The sequence below is a fragment of the Delphinapterus leucas genome, chromosome 5 (assembly GCF_059928025.1).
Source record: "Delphinapterus leucas isolate spDelLeu-1000000601 "Yukka" chromosome 5, BTC_Dleu_Yukka2, whole genome shotgun sequence".
In the NCBI taxonomy this organism is placed as follows: Eukaryota; Metazoa; Chordata; class Mammalia; order Artiodactyla; family Monodontidae; genus Delphinapterus; species Delphinapterus leucas.
Genome location: NC_143133.1, coordinates 66455410 through 66473656, shown reverse-complemented (window position 1 = coordinate 66473656; position 18247 = coordinate 66455410). Strand labels below are relative to the sequence as shown.

At 38.5% G+C, this 18247-nt stretch overlaps 1 protein-coding gene across 15 annotated transcripts in view; it reads left to right on the top strand.

The window, feature by feature from the left end:
- ATP8A1 (ATPase phospholipid transporting 8A1) overlaps positions 1–18247 on the top strand; it is a 241088-nt gene that overhangs the window by 188388 nt on the left and 34453 nt on the right. For 9 of the 15 annotated variants that reach the window (XR_016393271.1, XM_089911849.1, XM_089911844.1 and 6 more), the window contains 7 exons: positions 1178–1252; positions 1357–1479; positions 5115–5193; positions 6115–6210; positions 10290–10351; positions 12548–12604; positions 13536–13643. Coding sequence is in view for 14 of the 15 variants with exons in the window: in XM_089911849.1 (XP_089767975.1) it covers positions 1178–1252; positions 1357–1479; positions 5115–5193; positions 6115–6210; positions 10290–10351; positions 12548–12604; positions 13536–13643 (600 nt within the window). In the remaining variant the exon portion in view is untranslated. The other 6 variants (XM_022565114.3, XM_089911850.1, XM_022565123.2 and 3 more) reach the window with 3 other exon arrangements.

Here is an 18247-nt window from a genome sequence, read left to right as displayed (position 1 = left end):
AACTGCAAAATGTATAAGAACGTGTTGCTCTATTAAAGATTTGTTTTTAATCAAAGCATAAATTTAAGCTACAAAATATTTTTATATAAAGAAGCACATATATTATATTAAAAAATATATTTTTAATGTATAAATTCAAATTTTGCATTCTGATGGCTATAATTATCAAGAACCATAAAAAAAAAAAGTTATGTTCTTTGACCCATTAATTCTACTTCTAAGAATTCATCCTAAAAGGAAAAAGAAAAAATGACATGAGGAAATTTTAGAGGTAATAGATATGTCTGTTACCTTGACTAGGTGATGGTTGCATGCATGCATGCATATGTCCAAACTCACCAAATTGTATACATTAAATGTGTGTCCTTTTTGTATGTCAATTATGCCTCAATAAAGCTATTTTTATTAAAAAATAATTCATCCTAAGAAATAGAGATGTTTAGGATTTCTGTACAAGAATATTCAGTTCAGAATTATGTATAATAGCAAAAACCGGAAGCAAGCTAAATATCCAGAAATAGTTATAGCCACACTGTAGGGGATATATGTCCATTAACGTCATTTTAAAGGACATGTAACAACTTAAGAAAAATGTGTATTATATAATGTTAAGGAGAGGAGCAGGACATGACACTACATACAGCTGCCCAGTAAGATAAATCTATGAATATATATAAATGAGCTACTACATGAATACAACCAAAGTGGAAGAAAATAAATGGTGATGATATTATTATAGGAAACTATTTTATTTTCTACATAAACAAATTTTTGATTATAATGAAAACAACAATAATCTTTAAATAGCTATCAGAAGGTAGATATTTTAAAAGGGAATTAAAGCTCTAAAATTTTAATTGCATAACATATATTCTTGAAAGTGCCTTTTAGGAAACAAGGTTATATCTAATTTTTTTTATAGTCTGTGACTGCCCATTGATATAGTTCTTTTTTGATTCCACAAGTGGAACCAGTTCTGACTTAAATAGCAAAGACCTTACGAAAGAATCCCTTCGAATTAAAAAGCAAACCAAAATAATGCCATTTTCAAGAGAGTCGTGAAAATACTATGTCAGTGAGGCTTTTATGCAGTGGTTGAGTTTACAGCAGATTCTAAGCAACGAATTTATGGTTTTTGTGTTCTAATTTGGGGGGTTTGGGATTGTTTTCTTCCTAGATCTGGTTTGCCTTTGTTAATGGCTTTTCTGGACAGATCCTCTTTGAGAGATGGTGCATAGGTCTTTATAACGTGGTAAGTTTAGGACTTTTTATTATTCCTGTTCTCTTGACTACTTTGAGATAGACGTTCCCCCTGCGTTTGGCTGCCTGGTATAATGACGAGTTTGTGCACTTTAGATGTTTACAGCAATGCCGCCTTTAACTCTGGGAATATTTGAGAGATCATGCAGAAAAGAGAATATGTTGAAGTATCCTGAATTATACAAAACGTCTCAGAATGCCCTGGACTTCAACACCAAGGTAGGAACCAGTGCCCTGGTGGGACTTGCTTTACTGCTCCAATTGCTTGGGGCATTGGATCTTCTAAAGCCAAGGAAACAACTCCAGGGTCCTGACCATGGCAGGTCAGATTTGCTTAGGGTTCTGATATGGACTAAGAAGTTGTTTTGTTTTGTTTTGTTTTGCTATAAATTTAAACTGTAGCCACAATTCACTGGTGTTTGCCAGGCAGCAGTAAACTGGGTGTAGCAGGCAGAAGAGGTGCCCCTTTGGCCCTCTGACTTTCTGTCTTTGCAGTGTTCTGGGGCAGTGGTCACTCCTCACAGGGGTCAGTACTGCAGGACTGACAAGGACTGTCCTTACACATATAAAGTGGTGAGAGGTAATATATCATTCTTTTCTAATTTTCTGTTTTGTGGAATAACCTTGTCCTTATTGGAATATTAGGTTGTTTGTATTGGGCATTGAAAATATAGTCTCTGGTAGATAACTCAGCCATAATACTCAGCATTTCCAAGACATAAAATTTAATAGAAGATTAAATATCCAACACTTTATCTAAAATCATATTCCGGGTTTATGTCCTACATAACAAGCCATGGGCTCCTGTCATCTTTGTGATCCATGGTATTTCTTCATCTCAGCAACAAAAATATCTAATTTCCTGAAGAGTTTACTTTCCTGCAATTAGTTATTCTAAAATGTTTCCACTAGTATGTTAGTAATTCGTGTTTCTATCCAGTGTGAGGGAGGAAAAAAATTTTTTTAATTTTATAACAGTCAAGGTGGATGCCGTTTTGAAACGATAATAAAAGTATCAAATACACCTTCACAGAATTTTTTCCCAGTCAATATAGTGCATGTTTATTATGTTATGCATGTTATGTTACTAATAATTACATGTAACCTAAATTCAGTATTTTGAATTTAGGAAATTAATGTAGGCTATTTTAAATATTATTTCATAAAATTCTCAAATGAACATTTGTTCTCAGTATATCAAGGGACTAGAGTGAAACAGGTGTGTCAGTGCCTCTAACCTCATACAGTAAATGATGATGTTAAGTTTACCACCAGGATGTTATTCGTCTTCTGAGATGAGGTCTTCAAGAATGCACTGTGCACAGTGTGTCCGGGTGTGCAGATGCGTACAATTTGAGGGCATGGTTTTAAAGAACTGAATTTGGTTAAATTAAAAAAAAGAAAAAAACTAAAGCATTCTTTGACTTACACCATTGATTCTAAAAAGTATTTTTAGTGGTCTTTTAAAACCCTTGCTATTTATAATATGCAATGTCTATGCTCTTATTTTTAAATGTTTTATTTTTTGATTCTTTCAAATTTAATTTTCATGTCCAGTTTGTATTAAATTCCACTGCCTTGCTGTAATGTTTTTCATTACTTACGGTGAATATTTTCAAGTGACGGAAAGCCATATCAGGGCAGATACAATGGACCATGAGCTCTTGTTTGAAAATGTAATCTGAGAGCTAGGAAGGTTCCAGGCCTACTGGCATGCTAACAGTAATCCTCACCGACCCAGGCAGTTACATCTACCTCAGTCACACTTCCACATCTCCCGTAGCTCAGGCTTCACGGTGCTCTCTCGAGAGTTAACTTCCCAGCCACTACCTTGGCCATGGTACTGTTGCTTATAAACATAAACTGATCCTCACAGGATTACCCAAAACCACCCCTAGAGGGACTTCCCTGGTAGCACAGTGGTTAAGAATCCACCTGCCAATGCAGGGGACGCGGGTTCGAGCCCTGGTCTGGGAAGATCCCACATGCCACGGAGCAACTAAGCCCTGTGCGCCACAACTACTGAGCCTGTGCTCTAGAGCCTGCGAGCCACATCTACTGAGTCCACATGCTGCAACTGCTGAAGCCTGTGTGCCTAGAGCCCGTGCTCTGCAACAAGAGAAGCCACCACAATGAGAAGCCCGCGCACCGCAACAAAGAGTAGCCCCTGCTCACCACAACTAGAGAAAGCCCGCGTGCAGCAATGAAGACCCAATGCAGCCAAAAATAAATAAATAAATTCAGTAAAAAAAAAAAAAAAACTCTGCTAGAAAGTCACATCCTTTCATGCCCTTTGCATATGGCGACTTGGAAACAGCCTGTGGCCAGTGAAAAAGTGTAGCAGGTCATATATAGTTTTAATGTGTGAGCATCCTTCCTTGTACTTTTTGCTATTCTTTTGTTGTATACAAAGTACTTCACTGTCTGCAAAGCCCATGCATTTAGAAAAGTCACCAGATCAACCCAAATAGATTCTACAACTCCAGTATCCATTTAAATATTTATAGATGCCAACAATTTTTATAGGGTTTATGGTTTTTTCTAATGATTTCAGTGAAAATTATTTGAATAAATCCCATATGAACATTTTTAAATTCAGGGACACATGGTTACAAAATGCATATGTGTATACACAGCAAGTGCTGCGGGTCCCCAATGTAGAAGCATTGTTGCCCTGAATGATGATGATTACGTTTGTTATGGTAAAAAGGGTCGGAGGTTCTGAGGTCATGACAGGGGTTAAAGGATTAACATGTGACAATAAGTATCAGTCAGGAAAATGGAAAAGTAGAACTAATTTTTCTTGCACCCACCTGTGCTTTCTGTCAAATAAAAACTTGCAGTAATGACATAGTGAGGAGAAGAGACAAAGGTTAATGAGTAACACAAGTTCAAATGTGTAATGTATTGGAGCGTAAATTGGATCATACAACCCGGTGTGGCTGGGTGAACTAACAAAGGAGGTTGAGATCACAGTGGAAAATTTTGGGAGGCAGGCAACTTAATTTCTGTTGTTTGAACAGCTTAAAACTGTTAATGCATGCCAATTTTATTTAGCATAAGTTTTGTTTGCAAGAAGCAATTTTGAATGACAAAACTGCAACCATTCAAAGGGCCGTAAGAGTTCTAAACAGTTTTTCTATAACTTAATCTTTCACATCCATGTTACAAAGAAAAGATCAGTGATACTTGCTTTCTTGTTCTTAAAATACAATAGATGAGAAAGCAATAACAGTTAAACTACGTTATAATTGTATGAAGTTTGATGTTGACAGGTGTTTAAAAATTATGAAAGTCTTTTATTACTTACGTCCTAGTGAAAATGCTTTGCTTTAAGGAATTATACAATTTAAGTGTTATACTTGCTATATTTAGTGTGTGTGTGTGTGTGTGTGGAGGGGGAGAGAGAGAATGCACTATATCCTTACCATTAAAAAGTTTACACTTTAATTGCACATGGAAAAGAGAAAGTAGGGATTTCACTAAATTACAATCTTTTCAAAAGTCTATTCTAGTGGAATTATGAAAATAGTCCCACTTAAAGAATTTCAAGGTCTGCAGTTATATGAAATTTTATTTTCTTTTTCAGGCAGAAATTTAAACTTTTAATACTTGGTTTTTAAGAAGTAGAAAAAATTTCAGTGAAGCTGAAAAAACATTTTGAGAAACATAAAAATAAATAAATGACCCATGAAGGTCTAAGAGGCAGAAAGTGTCTGTCAGTTCTATTAATTCACAGTGGTGGCCCGAGAGAAACACGTTTTGTGAATCTAGCTCACAGATAAAAAGAAAGGTCAGAGTTCACAGAGCTAGTTTATCGCAAATGGTTCTCATGGATTTTTGTTTTCCCTCAGGTTTTCTGGGTTCATTGTTTAAATGGCCTCTTCCACTCAGTTATTCTGTTTTGGTTTCCACTAAAAGCCCTTCAGTATGGTAAGTAGAAAGGATATGCATGCTAAGAGATGACTTTTTACTTGTTTAGAAAAATAATTCATTGTCAATATACGTTAAAAATTATAGCAGTGTTTCGTGTTATGGTATTTTTCCTTAACCTAAAATACATGCATCTAAATGTTGCACACACTTTAAAGATCTTTACTGTTCCTTTGGGAGCAAAGTGATTTAATATATGCAAAGCCTTTCTTCTCTACTTCTCGTGTTTTCCAATCTTGCAGAGAGTTAAATTTTAGGGCTCTTTTTTTCCCTCTGTTGATGTACAGTTTGAAGACAATAGTGCTAATATTTTATGTGATCTATTTATTATACCTGTGAGGCTTGTATCAACTCTTTATACTGAACCTAATCAGACATGCTAGTACTTTCAAGTACTTGAGCCGGAGCTTTAAATGAGATTTTTAATATGTTTTTAAGTTCATCTTGGAGTGTAAACTTTTCTCTGCTTGCTTTGAGGGGGTGATGTTATTTTGTCAGTTTTGAGAGATAGGCTTATGGTGAATTTCCTCTACACATAAAAATGATTAAGTAGCCACTTTAGAAAAGAGGTCTCTGGGATGCTTAAGCTGGTGCTACTGTGTCCGGAGCAGAACTTGCCCTGAGATCCTGAGGAAGATGGCTGACCATTCAGCTCTCAAACTACAGTACTTCAAACATGACACCTCCACCCAAGGATCTGTGCGTCCTTTAGAGGTACTGGCTGTCCTCTCAGCCTGTGAGTTAACGCTGGCCCATGAAATGCAGTGCCAGATGTTCTATCCCACCTACAGAGGGATCCTTGTGAAACGTAAATCAGACCAGGTGCCTCCCTCCGCAAAACCCCACAGGCTCTATCACATTTAGAAAGAAATCCACAGCCCCAGCCTTGGCTAACCACACCCGACTCTCCTTCTTCCCCAGCCTGCTCTCCCCGTCCCCGTGCTCCAGACCGCAGGCCGTTGTGTTCTTCCTCATCTTCACCAGATGTTCCAGCTGCTCTCTCCCTCCCGCCCTCAGGTCTGTGCTCGGAGAGGCCCTCCCGGATCGCCCTGCCTCAGAGACCCACCAACCCCACCCCTGCTGCCCCCCTCTCCCCATCCTCCTGTATCCTCTTCATGGTGCTTGCCTATCGGGTGTGATATATTTGCTTTTTTTTTTTTTTAATAACTATCATTCTCCTCTGTTAGAATCAAAGCTCCAGAAGGGCAAGGAACTGTCCATTTAGTTCACTGTTGTTTTCGTAGTGCCTAGAACAGTGCCAGGCTCACCGTCGGCACCCAGTCCATTGTGGAGAAGTTCATGAGAGCATGAGTGGGAGGGTGTGAGTGTCACAGAGAAGGCAGTACTTAAATGTCCTAGTCGGAGATTTTCATCTCATTCCTTTATTAACTACTCTGACAGTCCAACAGTGAATACTTCTCATGTTCTAGGCCATAGAAATAAGTGTGGTAAGAAAATCTAATTAAATATAAAATATTGACCCAGTGGGCCAGGAGAATCACAGTGGCATTTTTTTTTAGATAAAATTTACATACCATAAAATTCACCCTTTTAAATTGTACAGTTCAGTGGTTTCTAGTATGTTCACAGAATTGTGCCAATGTCCCCACTTTCTGATGCCAGAACATTTTCATCACCCCATTCCCCTGAGCAGTCGCTCCTTATTTCCCCTCCCCCTCCCCCAGCCCCTGGCAACCACTGATTTTTGTCTCTGTGGTTTGCCTATTCCGGACATTGCACATAAATGGAATCATAGCTTGTGACCTTAGTTCATCATTGTTGCAGCGTGAATCAGTACTTCATTCCTTTTTATGGGTGAATAATATTTCATTGTATGTATAGACCACATTTTGTTTATCCATTCATCAGTTGATGGACATTTGGATTGCTTTCACTTAGGGGAGCCATAAGGTGTTGAAATCTAGGGTACGATAAAGGACTTTAGACAAGTTCTCCAGGTAGTTTATTTTCATAACACAAAATCAATGTAGGTATGAAAAACTAGGAATGTCCATCTATGAAACTGCTATTTTAGTGTTCTAAATCAGAAAAAAAAGAAACAATATCAAAAGTAGCTCAAACCAAGCCACATCCACATCACCTTACCAATCCAAAACACTCAAGCAATGACAGGGTTTGAAAGGAATTCCTAAGTAATTCCAGCTCCAGAAGACCAGCCCCAGAAGAGTCTCCCTTTGCATTTGTCTGGGGAACTGCCAAAGCCAGCCAGCCTCAGCAGAACCAGTTCACAAGGGGTGCTGTCTGAGGAACCCAAATCCAGCCAAGTCCAGAGAACATGTGCTTTCTCTTCTTAAGAGATAATAACATATAGCATAAATTGTGTTTTAACATTCTGCTTTTTTTGTCTTGTTTTTATTTTTACATAAGGAGTTTTTGTTTTCTTTAGCGTTTGAAAGGATGGGGTACAGAAGAAATAGAAATAACTATGTAATGTATGGCTAAATATTCATTCATTGACTTGCTTCAGCGTTTCTCAAAATATGGTCACCTGAGAATACTCAAGACCTTTTCAGGTCCATGAATGAGGTCAAAATTTAATAGTTTCAAACTTTTTATATTATCAAGACATTATTTGTCTTTTTCATTGCTGACGCAAGAGGAATAGTGGGTAAAATTGCTGGTACCTTGACACAAACAGGGGTACAATTGTATTAGTAGTCATTCTTCACTGCCATGCACCCACGTTAAAAAAACAACCCCGAAAAGCTATTTCACTTAAGAATGCCCTTGAAGAAGCTGTAAACCTAATAGTTTTATTAAATCCTGAAACTCGATACACATCTTATGAATATTCTGTGTGACAAAATGGGAAGTATGCGTAAAGCACTTCGGCTGCATACCAACCATGCAGCAGCTTTATCAAGGTGCAGAGTGTCTTGGGGCTTGTTTGAGTTGTGAGCTGAGCCAGCTACTTCCATGAGGTTACAGAATCGTGCATAAGTAAAAGATCCATTCAAAATGCAAAATGGACCAATGGATTTTTTTTAAGGTTAGGTGTATTTTTTTTTATTGTAACATGGGTTTATAGCATTATGTAAGTTTTGTGTGCACAACAGTATATCTCTACTTCAGTATGCACGACAGCATGCTTCCCATCAAAACAGTTTCAGATTCTACACTGCTACTAACCTTTAGGAAACTATCTCCGCCACTGTAAGAAACTTCTTGAGTTTTAAAGTAGTATCAAGGAATAACCCCAATTATTAGAAAAGATTACTAAAATACTTCTCTCCTTTATAACTCCATCTCTCTGTGAATTTGAATTTGCCTCATATATGGCAACCAAAACAATATGAGAATCCAGCTCTATTAACCCAGACATTAAAGAGATTGTAAAAATGTAAAACAGTGCCAATTTTCTCACCAATTTTTTTGTTTGGGGGAATAGTTATGTTTCATAAAATCTGTTTTTATGTTACATATATAGGGTATATCACTGTTAGGTAAATCAATACAAATTTTTTAAATTTCTGTCTTAATTTCTAATTTGGTAAATATTGGTAGATATAAACCACATAAACAAAAGCTTTGAGGGATTCTTAATAATTTTTAAGAGTGTAAAGGGGTCCAGAGACCGGAAAGTTTTAGCACGAATAATTTACCTAAATCATCCAAATGCCAAACCTGATAAACGCAACAACAGGCTTTTAACTTTTTTCCTCGATTCAATTTTGAAATGAATCTCCAGCTTATGACAAACCAGTGATGACTAGAAGGTTTAGTTGGACCCAACTACGATTATTTTTGATAACTTGCTTATATTGATTAAGGGATCTAACCAATGTGCCACATAGCAGAAGTATGGAAGTCCAGAAGTAATCACAAGATGCTTTCAGTTATTTTGTAGATTTGAGTTTGTTAATTTGGTTCTATGAAAGTTCACAGATTAATTACAGGCATTTATGTCTGTCCACCACATACCCACAAGACATGTTAGCATGTCAGATCCTGTGTCCTTCATCGTGGGATACTCCATAGAGAAAGGTGGTCTCCTAGGTTTCGGGGCTGCCCCTTAAGCAGCGCTTCGTGGCTACTTTTATCTGAAAACCTTAGAGGGGAGGCAGGGTCACACTGTGGAGCATGGCTGGGTGCTTTATATATTTAACTTATTGTAATCTCAAAGCTCCTCCAAAGTAGGGAGTTTCACTCAATCTTTTAAGTGAAGAAACTGAATTCAGTGGAGATCGATTATAAATAAACCAAGATGACACAACTAGTAACAGAACCTCGCCTGGTCTGTATGTCCAAAGCTCACCTGGCTCTCCTTGTTTCTTCATACCAGCGCCATGCTCCGTGTCTCCTCTCAGTTTACTCTAACATATTTTGTACTTCCATATTAGGCTTTGAATAGCTATTGTCAAATATGTGCATAAGTAAACTACTGTATGACACATACCATGGGTTTTACATTTTTCAATGGTACCAATGATTAAATTATTGTTATTTTTTTAATTTTTTATTTGATTTTTTTAATCAGTAATAGTGATTTTGGTTTGTCAGTACCACTCCCTTCATCTAAAGCCACGTTTGTTAGTCATTGCTAGAAAAACAGAATACCTTTAGATGTACCCCTGAATTCAGCCAGATCCTCAAAGAGCCATGTGCCTGGAGTTATATGGGTGCTCCCCAGCCCTCTGTAAGTTGCTCTTTTGGTCCAATGCCAACAACTGTGAGAGATAGTAAGAAGGCTCCCCAAAGCCCTCATCTATACTGTTAACAAAGTTCTTTTCTAAGGGTTCAGAATGCCTTCTGTCTTAACTGCCCATAGCATTAAGCTCCACTTGAATGATTTTTTTTTTTTTTTAATCTCACGAACCCTGAGAATTGGTTAACAAGTCCAGTTTCCTTCTTCATATTGACTGTTGGAAATTTGATTTTCATTGGTGACCCATGTTAAGCAACTTTATGAGACTTCATACAGTGTTTTGTTAAATTAGCCTCGTTTCTGGCTCCATTGTATGGCTCTTGGTTCCCCTTCTTTTGTTCAGCACTCCTAAATTGACTTGTCTTTGAAAGGATTCTGAAAGGACCTCAATTATTTTCAGTTCTAGCAAGTCTCTCTTCTTTTCATGCAGGTACTGTATTTGGAAATGGGAAGACCTCTGATTACCTGCTGTTGGGAAACTTCGTTTACACTGTGAGTGTGGAACGTTTGTCTCGTTTGCATATAAAATTGAATTTTCATACGAGCTCATTTTTAAATTTAAATGTGTGCATTTCTGGATTTAGGGGTTGTTTACACTTCCTCTTAAAAATGAAATGAGATGTTTCGACTAGTAAGAGATTATTTTATATTAGGGTATAAAAATGTCATTTAGGTTCACTGACTTTATAGGCCTTTGGTTGCTCTTATTTTCAATATTCCTTCTTTACACTTATTGCCTCACTTTCCCTTTTTCTCTTCCTTGTCCCTTCTTCCTCAGTTTTATTTTACTGCCCTTGTTCATATTTTTTTTGCTTTCCTAAATTTATGGCAAATAGTAGCATTCTACTTGGGTGTTTAACCAATAATTATCCTAGAACTTAATGAAAATAAAGTTGGGAGAGAAATCTCCACTCTTTGGCAACGTTTAACCCACGCAAGGCATGGACCTCGCTGTGTTAAGTCACTATGTCAGACACTTATGGAGGATGCACAGTTGAGTGTGAGCTGCACCCTGCCATTAAAGAACCAAAAAAGGTTTTAAAACCATTTTTCCCTCTAAGGTCAAAAGCTCCACTTGGATGCAAATGCTCAAGGTCACACAGTTAGTCTCTAATAAAAGTTTACTCCAACCTTGAACTCTGAACTCTCCAGCCAGTGTCCTTTCCCCTCCGTGGCCCCCAAGTGGGGGCAGTGTGCTGTCCTAAATACTAAGTGGCCATTGGTACGGCTGAGTCAGTGGAAAAACTATAATACAATGTTTAAATAACTGAATAATAGGAAGTTAAGACCAGTAAGTAACAGAGGGATTAAGGTTTTGGCAAATCGAGGCTCTCCTTTCCATTGACCTCAATGAAGTAGTAAAAAAAAAAAGGGAAAACACATTTCGGGGGCTAGTGGTTTGTTCTCGTACAACATGAGTGCAAAACAGAAATAATACTTGATGGACTAAGTTTAGAAATAAAGTAGATGTCATAGATGTCTCTGAGGGACTTTAAAGTATCCAAGGCTTAAGAGAGAGTGTTTCTTTAACTTTGTGTCAAAATCTCTCTCTTGTTTTAGAATTTTTTATATAGCTTAAATTAAACACTTAAATTTTAACAAGAGTTTTATTTCTACAGATATTTATCCTAAATTGCTATTAGATATCCCGCTGAGAAAGCTCAAATGCTTCACTTTGTCCTGACTTTATGACGCCACTGGAAAGCATCTAATACTGTGTACAAACCCTTAACAGTGCCCAAAAGTAGGACTGCGCCCTTGAAGCTCTCACCACCGATCACCAGTGCTAGGCAAGCGTCACTCTTCCATCCCGGCAAACTACTGAAAGTGCCCCAAATTCCTTTGGCTACTAACAGTATTTAATATTTTTGATTATAAATAGATAATAATACATAATGCAGTGCTAAGCACTGTTCTTGGTGTTTCACCTATAGAGTAGGTAAGCTTTATCAGTCCCAGTTTATAGATGAAGGAGCTGAGACACAGAGAGGTCAAGTAATTTGCCTTGTGCCTTATCAGAACAGTTAATAAATGATGGAGTCTTGAGCACAAATAGTCTGAATCCAGGGCAATATAGTCTGACTCCATTTAGCCATTATACTATCCTATGGAAAACACAGCACAGTTCATTAAACCCGGGTCCCCCTACTTTAGAATTAGTAGCATGGGCACCAGTGACAGTGGGTGTGTACAGCATGGAGATGTAACAGGCTCTTACATTCTACTCTGCAGGGTTTCAGGTAAGTAAAGTTACAGAGTAAGTGTTCAGATTTCTAAATATCCAGTTACATTACTTTTACAATTTATCTTTAAAATTTAGAAAATGGAGGCTTTAAGTAGTACAGTTGATAAAAAATAAAATTAAAGCAGGCTTGGAAACCCAAGATTACTATAGATGATTCTCCATCACTATTCATGAATTGTACACGAAGTAGCCAGACCCGTGCTCAGAAGCTCATGGCTGGACTGTCAGCCAGTGAGGGTGAGGGGAAGGCAGGGAAGGGAGTCGGGAATGTGATGCTGTAAATGGCAGTTCCAGCCGGTCGTGATCATGATGTTCAGCCACCCAGCTAACTCACTTGTTTCTTTGCTTGTTGGATGTACAAGTCAAGCTGTGAATAATCTACCAGTCCAATTTGATGAACTATCATATTTATGAAATAAAATAACATTTCCCTTCTGTTTTAGTTTGTGGTGATAACTGTGTGTTTGAAAGCTGGATTGGAGACATCATATTGGACCTGGGTAAGAGAATCTTTAGTCACAACCAAGGAATATCACATTTACTTATGTGTCATCACTAATTTTTGTTGTTGTTTTTCGTTCTAACTGCTTGTGTCCCTTTACCCTAGTTCCACAGGTTGTTAATTATAGTGGGGGGGGAGCAGTCAGGAATGGACTGGGGGGGAACTGGAGACTCTAGTGTGAGTAAAACTCTAGTGAGTAAAACTTAAATAAGTTTATTTACCACAAGACTTCTCAAGAGCCCTTAATATATTGTTGTACATTGTAAATATCCCTGGACGGGAGGAAGCCTTCAAACTTATTGACTAGGAATCTTTTCTTAGTAGAGTGTGTCACAAGACTGGCAGAAAACTCATTGGAAAATGATTCTGAAGACCAAAAATATCAGAGAAAGATTTGTCCTCAGACATTTGTAGATATCCAGTCTGAATAAAACAAGTTCCATTTTAGATATGTTAGTACTGAAGTATATTCACATCCAGGTAGAGAGACCCAATAAATAAAAAGAAAGTTAGATGCTCAAGGGAAAGATGGTCACAAGAAATTTGGATTTGACAGTCATCAACACAGAGATTAATATTCATACAAGTGTCTTAGCATCTTTCAGTGAGAGCATTTGGAAAAAAAACTAAGGAGGCTTAATGATGGTAGCGGATAAAAAAAGGTAAGAGTGAAAGGTGAGACCCGCCAAAGGGGTAGAGAAGGAACGGTTCTACATGCCAGTACCACCAGCATTATAACCGATGTGGAAGAGATGAGTGTTTAATGAAAGATCCAATTAAAACATGCAATTATTTAGTTAATAATTGCCATAGGTAATATCTTATGGATGTAGTAAAAAAATTAATAAGGAAATTTGTGAAAGCTTCATCAGTGTGGGAGTCCTCCATCTACCTGATAGTCCTTTAACTCAGATTCTCTTCCTTCACAGTTCAGCCACATAGCGATCTGGGGCAGCATCGCACTCTGGGTGGTGTTTTTTGGAATCTACTCATCTCTGTGGCCTGCTGTCCCCATGGCCCCTGATATGTCAGGAGAGGTAATGTATCCTAATCACTCATGATCTAACAAACCCTAAAAATTGGTATTCATTAATGAGCCATAATTACTTGGCTTGGGTTTATACTAAAATAGTATTCGTCAATTTTAAAAGCTATTTTTAAACTCCACAGCTGTGAGAATAAAAATTGAGAGAATATTTTAAACTTGGACGTTTTACTTAAATCTGACTTACCCTTTCGTAAGCATAGCTGGGTTAATAAAATGTGGTTGTCGGGAGCTTGAATCATGTTAAGAATATCCATATAGGGCTTCCCTGGTGGCACAGTGGTTGGGAGTCCACTGCCGATGTAGGGGATATGGGTTCGTGCCCCGGTCTGGGAAGATCCCACATGCCGCAGAGCGGCTAGGCCTGTGAGCCATGGCCGCTGAGCCTGCGCGTCCGGAGCCTGTGCTCCGCAACAGGAGAGGCCACAACAGTGAGAGGCCCGCGTACCGCAAAAAAAGGAATATCCATATAGAGGATGCCATTTTAAAATTAGACCATCAATCCATGCATACTTTTTGAACAAGAGATTTGGAGAAATGGTGAGCTTATGTCTTGGGACAGTCTGTCTTTTTTTTTTGTTATCTCTTATTCTAAAGAAAAGGCTACTGTCACTAGATTAAATGCACTTTTAGAGTTGTCTTAATGACATCAGTTCGGTTTTCATTTTGAAAGAGTTAGGATATCTGACATTTCAGCCTTATCATGGTCCACTTTCAATTCCATCTGTCACTTTCTTGTTACACTGGTAGGAACTGAGTTATTAGGTGTTCGTGGGGGAGTGTCACAAGATCTCCTTTCGTTCAGAAGAGATTCCAGCAGTAGGAGGGTGTATGATTTCAATTGCAGGAAATTTGACATAAAATGTATAAAAGAAAATGTGGAAAACATTTCAGGATTTCCTGTGACCTCACAGTAACTTGCAAATCAAGGTAATGTGAGCTCCGTTACAGTACATTGTTTTCCTGCAGTCACAGGAAACCTTTCCAGGGGTTTCCATTATTTGTTTCCCTAAGTACTGCCTGAGTACCTTTCACTTTTGACAGTCTGGTTTATAGATCATGTTCATGAAATTTTATCTGACAGCATCCTGCTTTTTATAAATTAGCAGAATGCAGGCACATTAAAAAAACAATTTTGTGGTTAAATTTATTAGAGAGAGGCATTACATACTGTTACAGCAAAACCAGACATATCAAGGAGCATGTACTCCCTTCCACCCAAAGGGAAGGCTTCTTCTGAAACATGTACTGTGAACTTGAGAAAATTTACAGCATGTATTTTGAGGAGAACAGAGAGAAAGCTGTGAATGCATCACCTCCTTCCCTTGGTTTGAGTCCTTTTTTCCTGAAGAAATAAAATCAAAGACTGTGTATGTCTGCGGATGCCACTTGGAAATTCCAATTCTATTCTTCGTTTTTATTTGATGTGCACTGTCCGATTCGACCTGCTTTTCCCCCAAGGTCAATTCTAACTTAATATCTTTTTCATTAGACCTCATTTTACCTCATGTCCGAATATTTTATTTTCAAAATGAGTGACACAAAAGATTTTGAAATCGAGATAGTTTGAGCAGCTGTAGCCAATCGCTTTGAAGACAAGAACAGAGTTTTTGACCACCTACTTCTAGGACAAGTGTGAATTTGACTGGCTTTTAGCCAACCAAATATAATTCTACCCTTGCCTGTAGAATTCCTGGTATTACCCAAACACAAAACTTAATATCATCTCTTGAGATTTGCGGTGATGCTGTGTTTAATTCAAAGTGAAATGGATGTCAGTACCCCATCACATTTCTGTTCACTTCATATACAGTGCGAAGTGCTAACAGGGCTTCTTTTTCTTGTTGTTTTATTGCTACTGATACTTAGAATATAATGTTTAAATAGCTGGTACTCCATAGAAAGTAGGAAGAATGGATTAATTCAGCTGTAGGCTTGACTGGTTGTCCAAAATGTAAATCTGTTTAATGTATTTAAAGAAAAGAATAATAATTTAAATTTATTTAGTACTTACTGTTTGCAAAGCATCTTGGTATGCATGTGTGTGTAAATGAGCCTCACAACAACTGCAAAAAAGGAAGATAACAAGAACGCCACTCACATTCCCAAGGAGTGATAGCCTACGTTTACTGTTTCCTAGGCACCAGGGTTTTAGGACCCAAAAATGTTGTGGCAGTACTCAATTTTTGAACATTTTTATTGTGCATAGTCACTAGTTCTATTACAATCCAGTTAATTTCAGAAAGAAGTAACTACCCTTAGATTTACATTTTTTAATCTTAAAATTCTATGTTTCAGTCAAGAATGTAGTCAAATACATATATGTGAAACATTCATTTATGTGCCAATAATTATATCTGTATGTGTGTGTATATATATATATATGTATGTATGTATATAATTGGCCAACCATCCTGAATAAAACTTACCTGTTCATCTGTTAACTTTCATAGCAATATACTATTATAATATATTTTACATATATATTATTATATATTACATGTAGTAATATAGTGTTGTAAATAACACCAGGATAAGTACAAATATTAGCATTTCCGGACCTGACATGTTTTATGTAGTCCGTGTAATGAAACAGCACAAGGTATCCCCCAGAACGTAACGCTATTGCAAAGCATTCCTGGTGTGGTGAAGGCAACTTTCTGTCACCACCACCAGGGCCATGAGTGTCTAATCCAAGGACCATACCCCTAGGATTCCAGTTTTTCCCTCTATTGGTTTGGCAGCAGTTCCTTCCAAAACTAAATAATTAAATATGTCCGTATGTTTGGGTTGTCTGAAGGCGTAATAAGGGCGCCCAGCTTAGTACAGCGTTAATAGAGATGAGTAGGCAGGACCGAAAATAGCAGCCCCATTCCCCCCATCCTGGTTCAGGTGATATTTTGGAGGATGAGGTACTGTGTGGTTTTAAAAAGCATTCACACAATAGAGAAGTTCTTCAGAAAGACAACCAAGATCTGGGAAAAAGTAACACCAAAAATACCTAAGGTATATTGAACAGTTTAAGTACTTGATGTGCACTCATTCAATCGATTTAACAATTATTTGTTGAGATTCTTCTGTGGGTCAGGCACTGTGGATTCATTAGTGAATAAATAAACAAAAATCCATGACCTTCTCAACTTTCTACTGAAAGGAGACAGGCAAATAAAAATAAGTGAAATATATAGACCGATGTAAGTGCCGTACAGAACACAGCAGGCGGGAGAAACCGAGAACCATGATTTCCACTGCTTCCCATAGCGCCTTGTGGCTTTTACTCACAGTCAAATAAAGAGCCATTGGAGGGGCTTGAGAGAGGCGTGTCATGATCTGACTTATGTTCTCAGAGCAGGACTATGACTGCTGTGTTATGAACTACTTAGGAGATCATTGCAGTAACCCAGGCCAGAGGTAATGGTGGCTTGGGCCAGGAGGGTGGCAGTGGTGAAAGTGGTCAGAGTCTGAATCTAGTTTGAAGGTAGCGTTAATAGGATTTGCTGACAGATTGGATGTGAGGAGTGAGAGGAAAAGAAGTCAAGGTGGATGCCGTCGTGTTGGCCGTGACCTTCAGCACGTGCTTGTCCTCAGCTCACTGGATCCTCCCAGCAAACTTGTTACCATACCTGTTTTACAGGTGAGAAAACAGAGGCATAGAGAAGTTAAGTACCTCATCTGATACCCCACTGGTACTAAATGACAGAGGCGCGCTTTGACTTAGCTGTGTGGTCCCAGGGTCAGCTACCTTATACACTGCCTGGTGCTGCTTCTCTGATCATAGTTATTCAAAGGATTCTGCGGTGTATAATCTGGAAATTAGAAGTCTGAAGGGACTGCCCCTCGTGGCAGGTATTTCAAGGACTTGCGTGGACGAGGGAATCTCTGTTTTCTTTTTCCTGACAGCACTGGTTCCCCCACGCCTCTTCCCCCTGTGGACATGTCGGTGGTCCTGGTCTTCCTCCCTCCATCCTCTACACCCTAGCCGCTGTGCCAGAATGATCACCCTCCTCCTCACGTGTCCACTGCCCCTTCGTGTCTTTACTGGTTGCTCTGACATAATGGCCTCAGGCTCCTAGTGCCCCATAAATGTTTAGTAAAGGATCGTGAAGTAAGTTTGTTTTCCTTGCTTGCTGTTGGTGGTTTTTTTTTTTTTAACATCTTTATTGGAGTATAATTGCTTTACAGTGGTGTGTCAGTTTCTGCTGTATAACAAAGTGAATCAGCTATAGATATACATATATCCCCATATCTCTTCCCGCTTGCGTCTCCTCCCTCCCACCCTCCCTATCCCACCCCTCTAGGTGGTCACAAAGCACCGAGCTGATCTCCCTGTGTTATGCGGCTGCTTCCCACTAGCTATGGATTTTACATGTGGTAGTGTATATGTGTCCATGCCACTCTCTCACTTCATCCCAGCTTCCCCTTCCCCTTCCCCGTGTCCTCAAGTCCATTCTCTACGTCTGCGTCTTGTTTTGCACAAACATGTGAGAAATGATAGAGTAGAGGTGACATAGAGGCAGAGTTCAGCTCAGATAAGAACATCTTGCTAACATCCAGCGAGTTCCCCAACGTGGCGCTTTCCAGCAGCAGAACAGAATG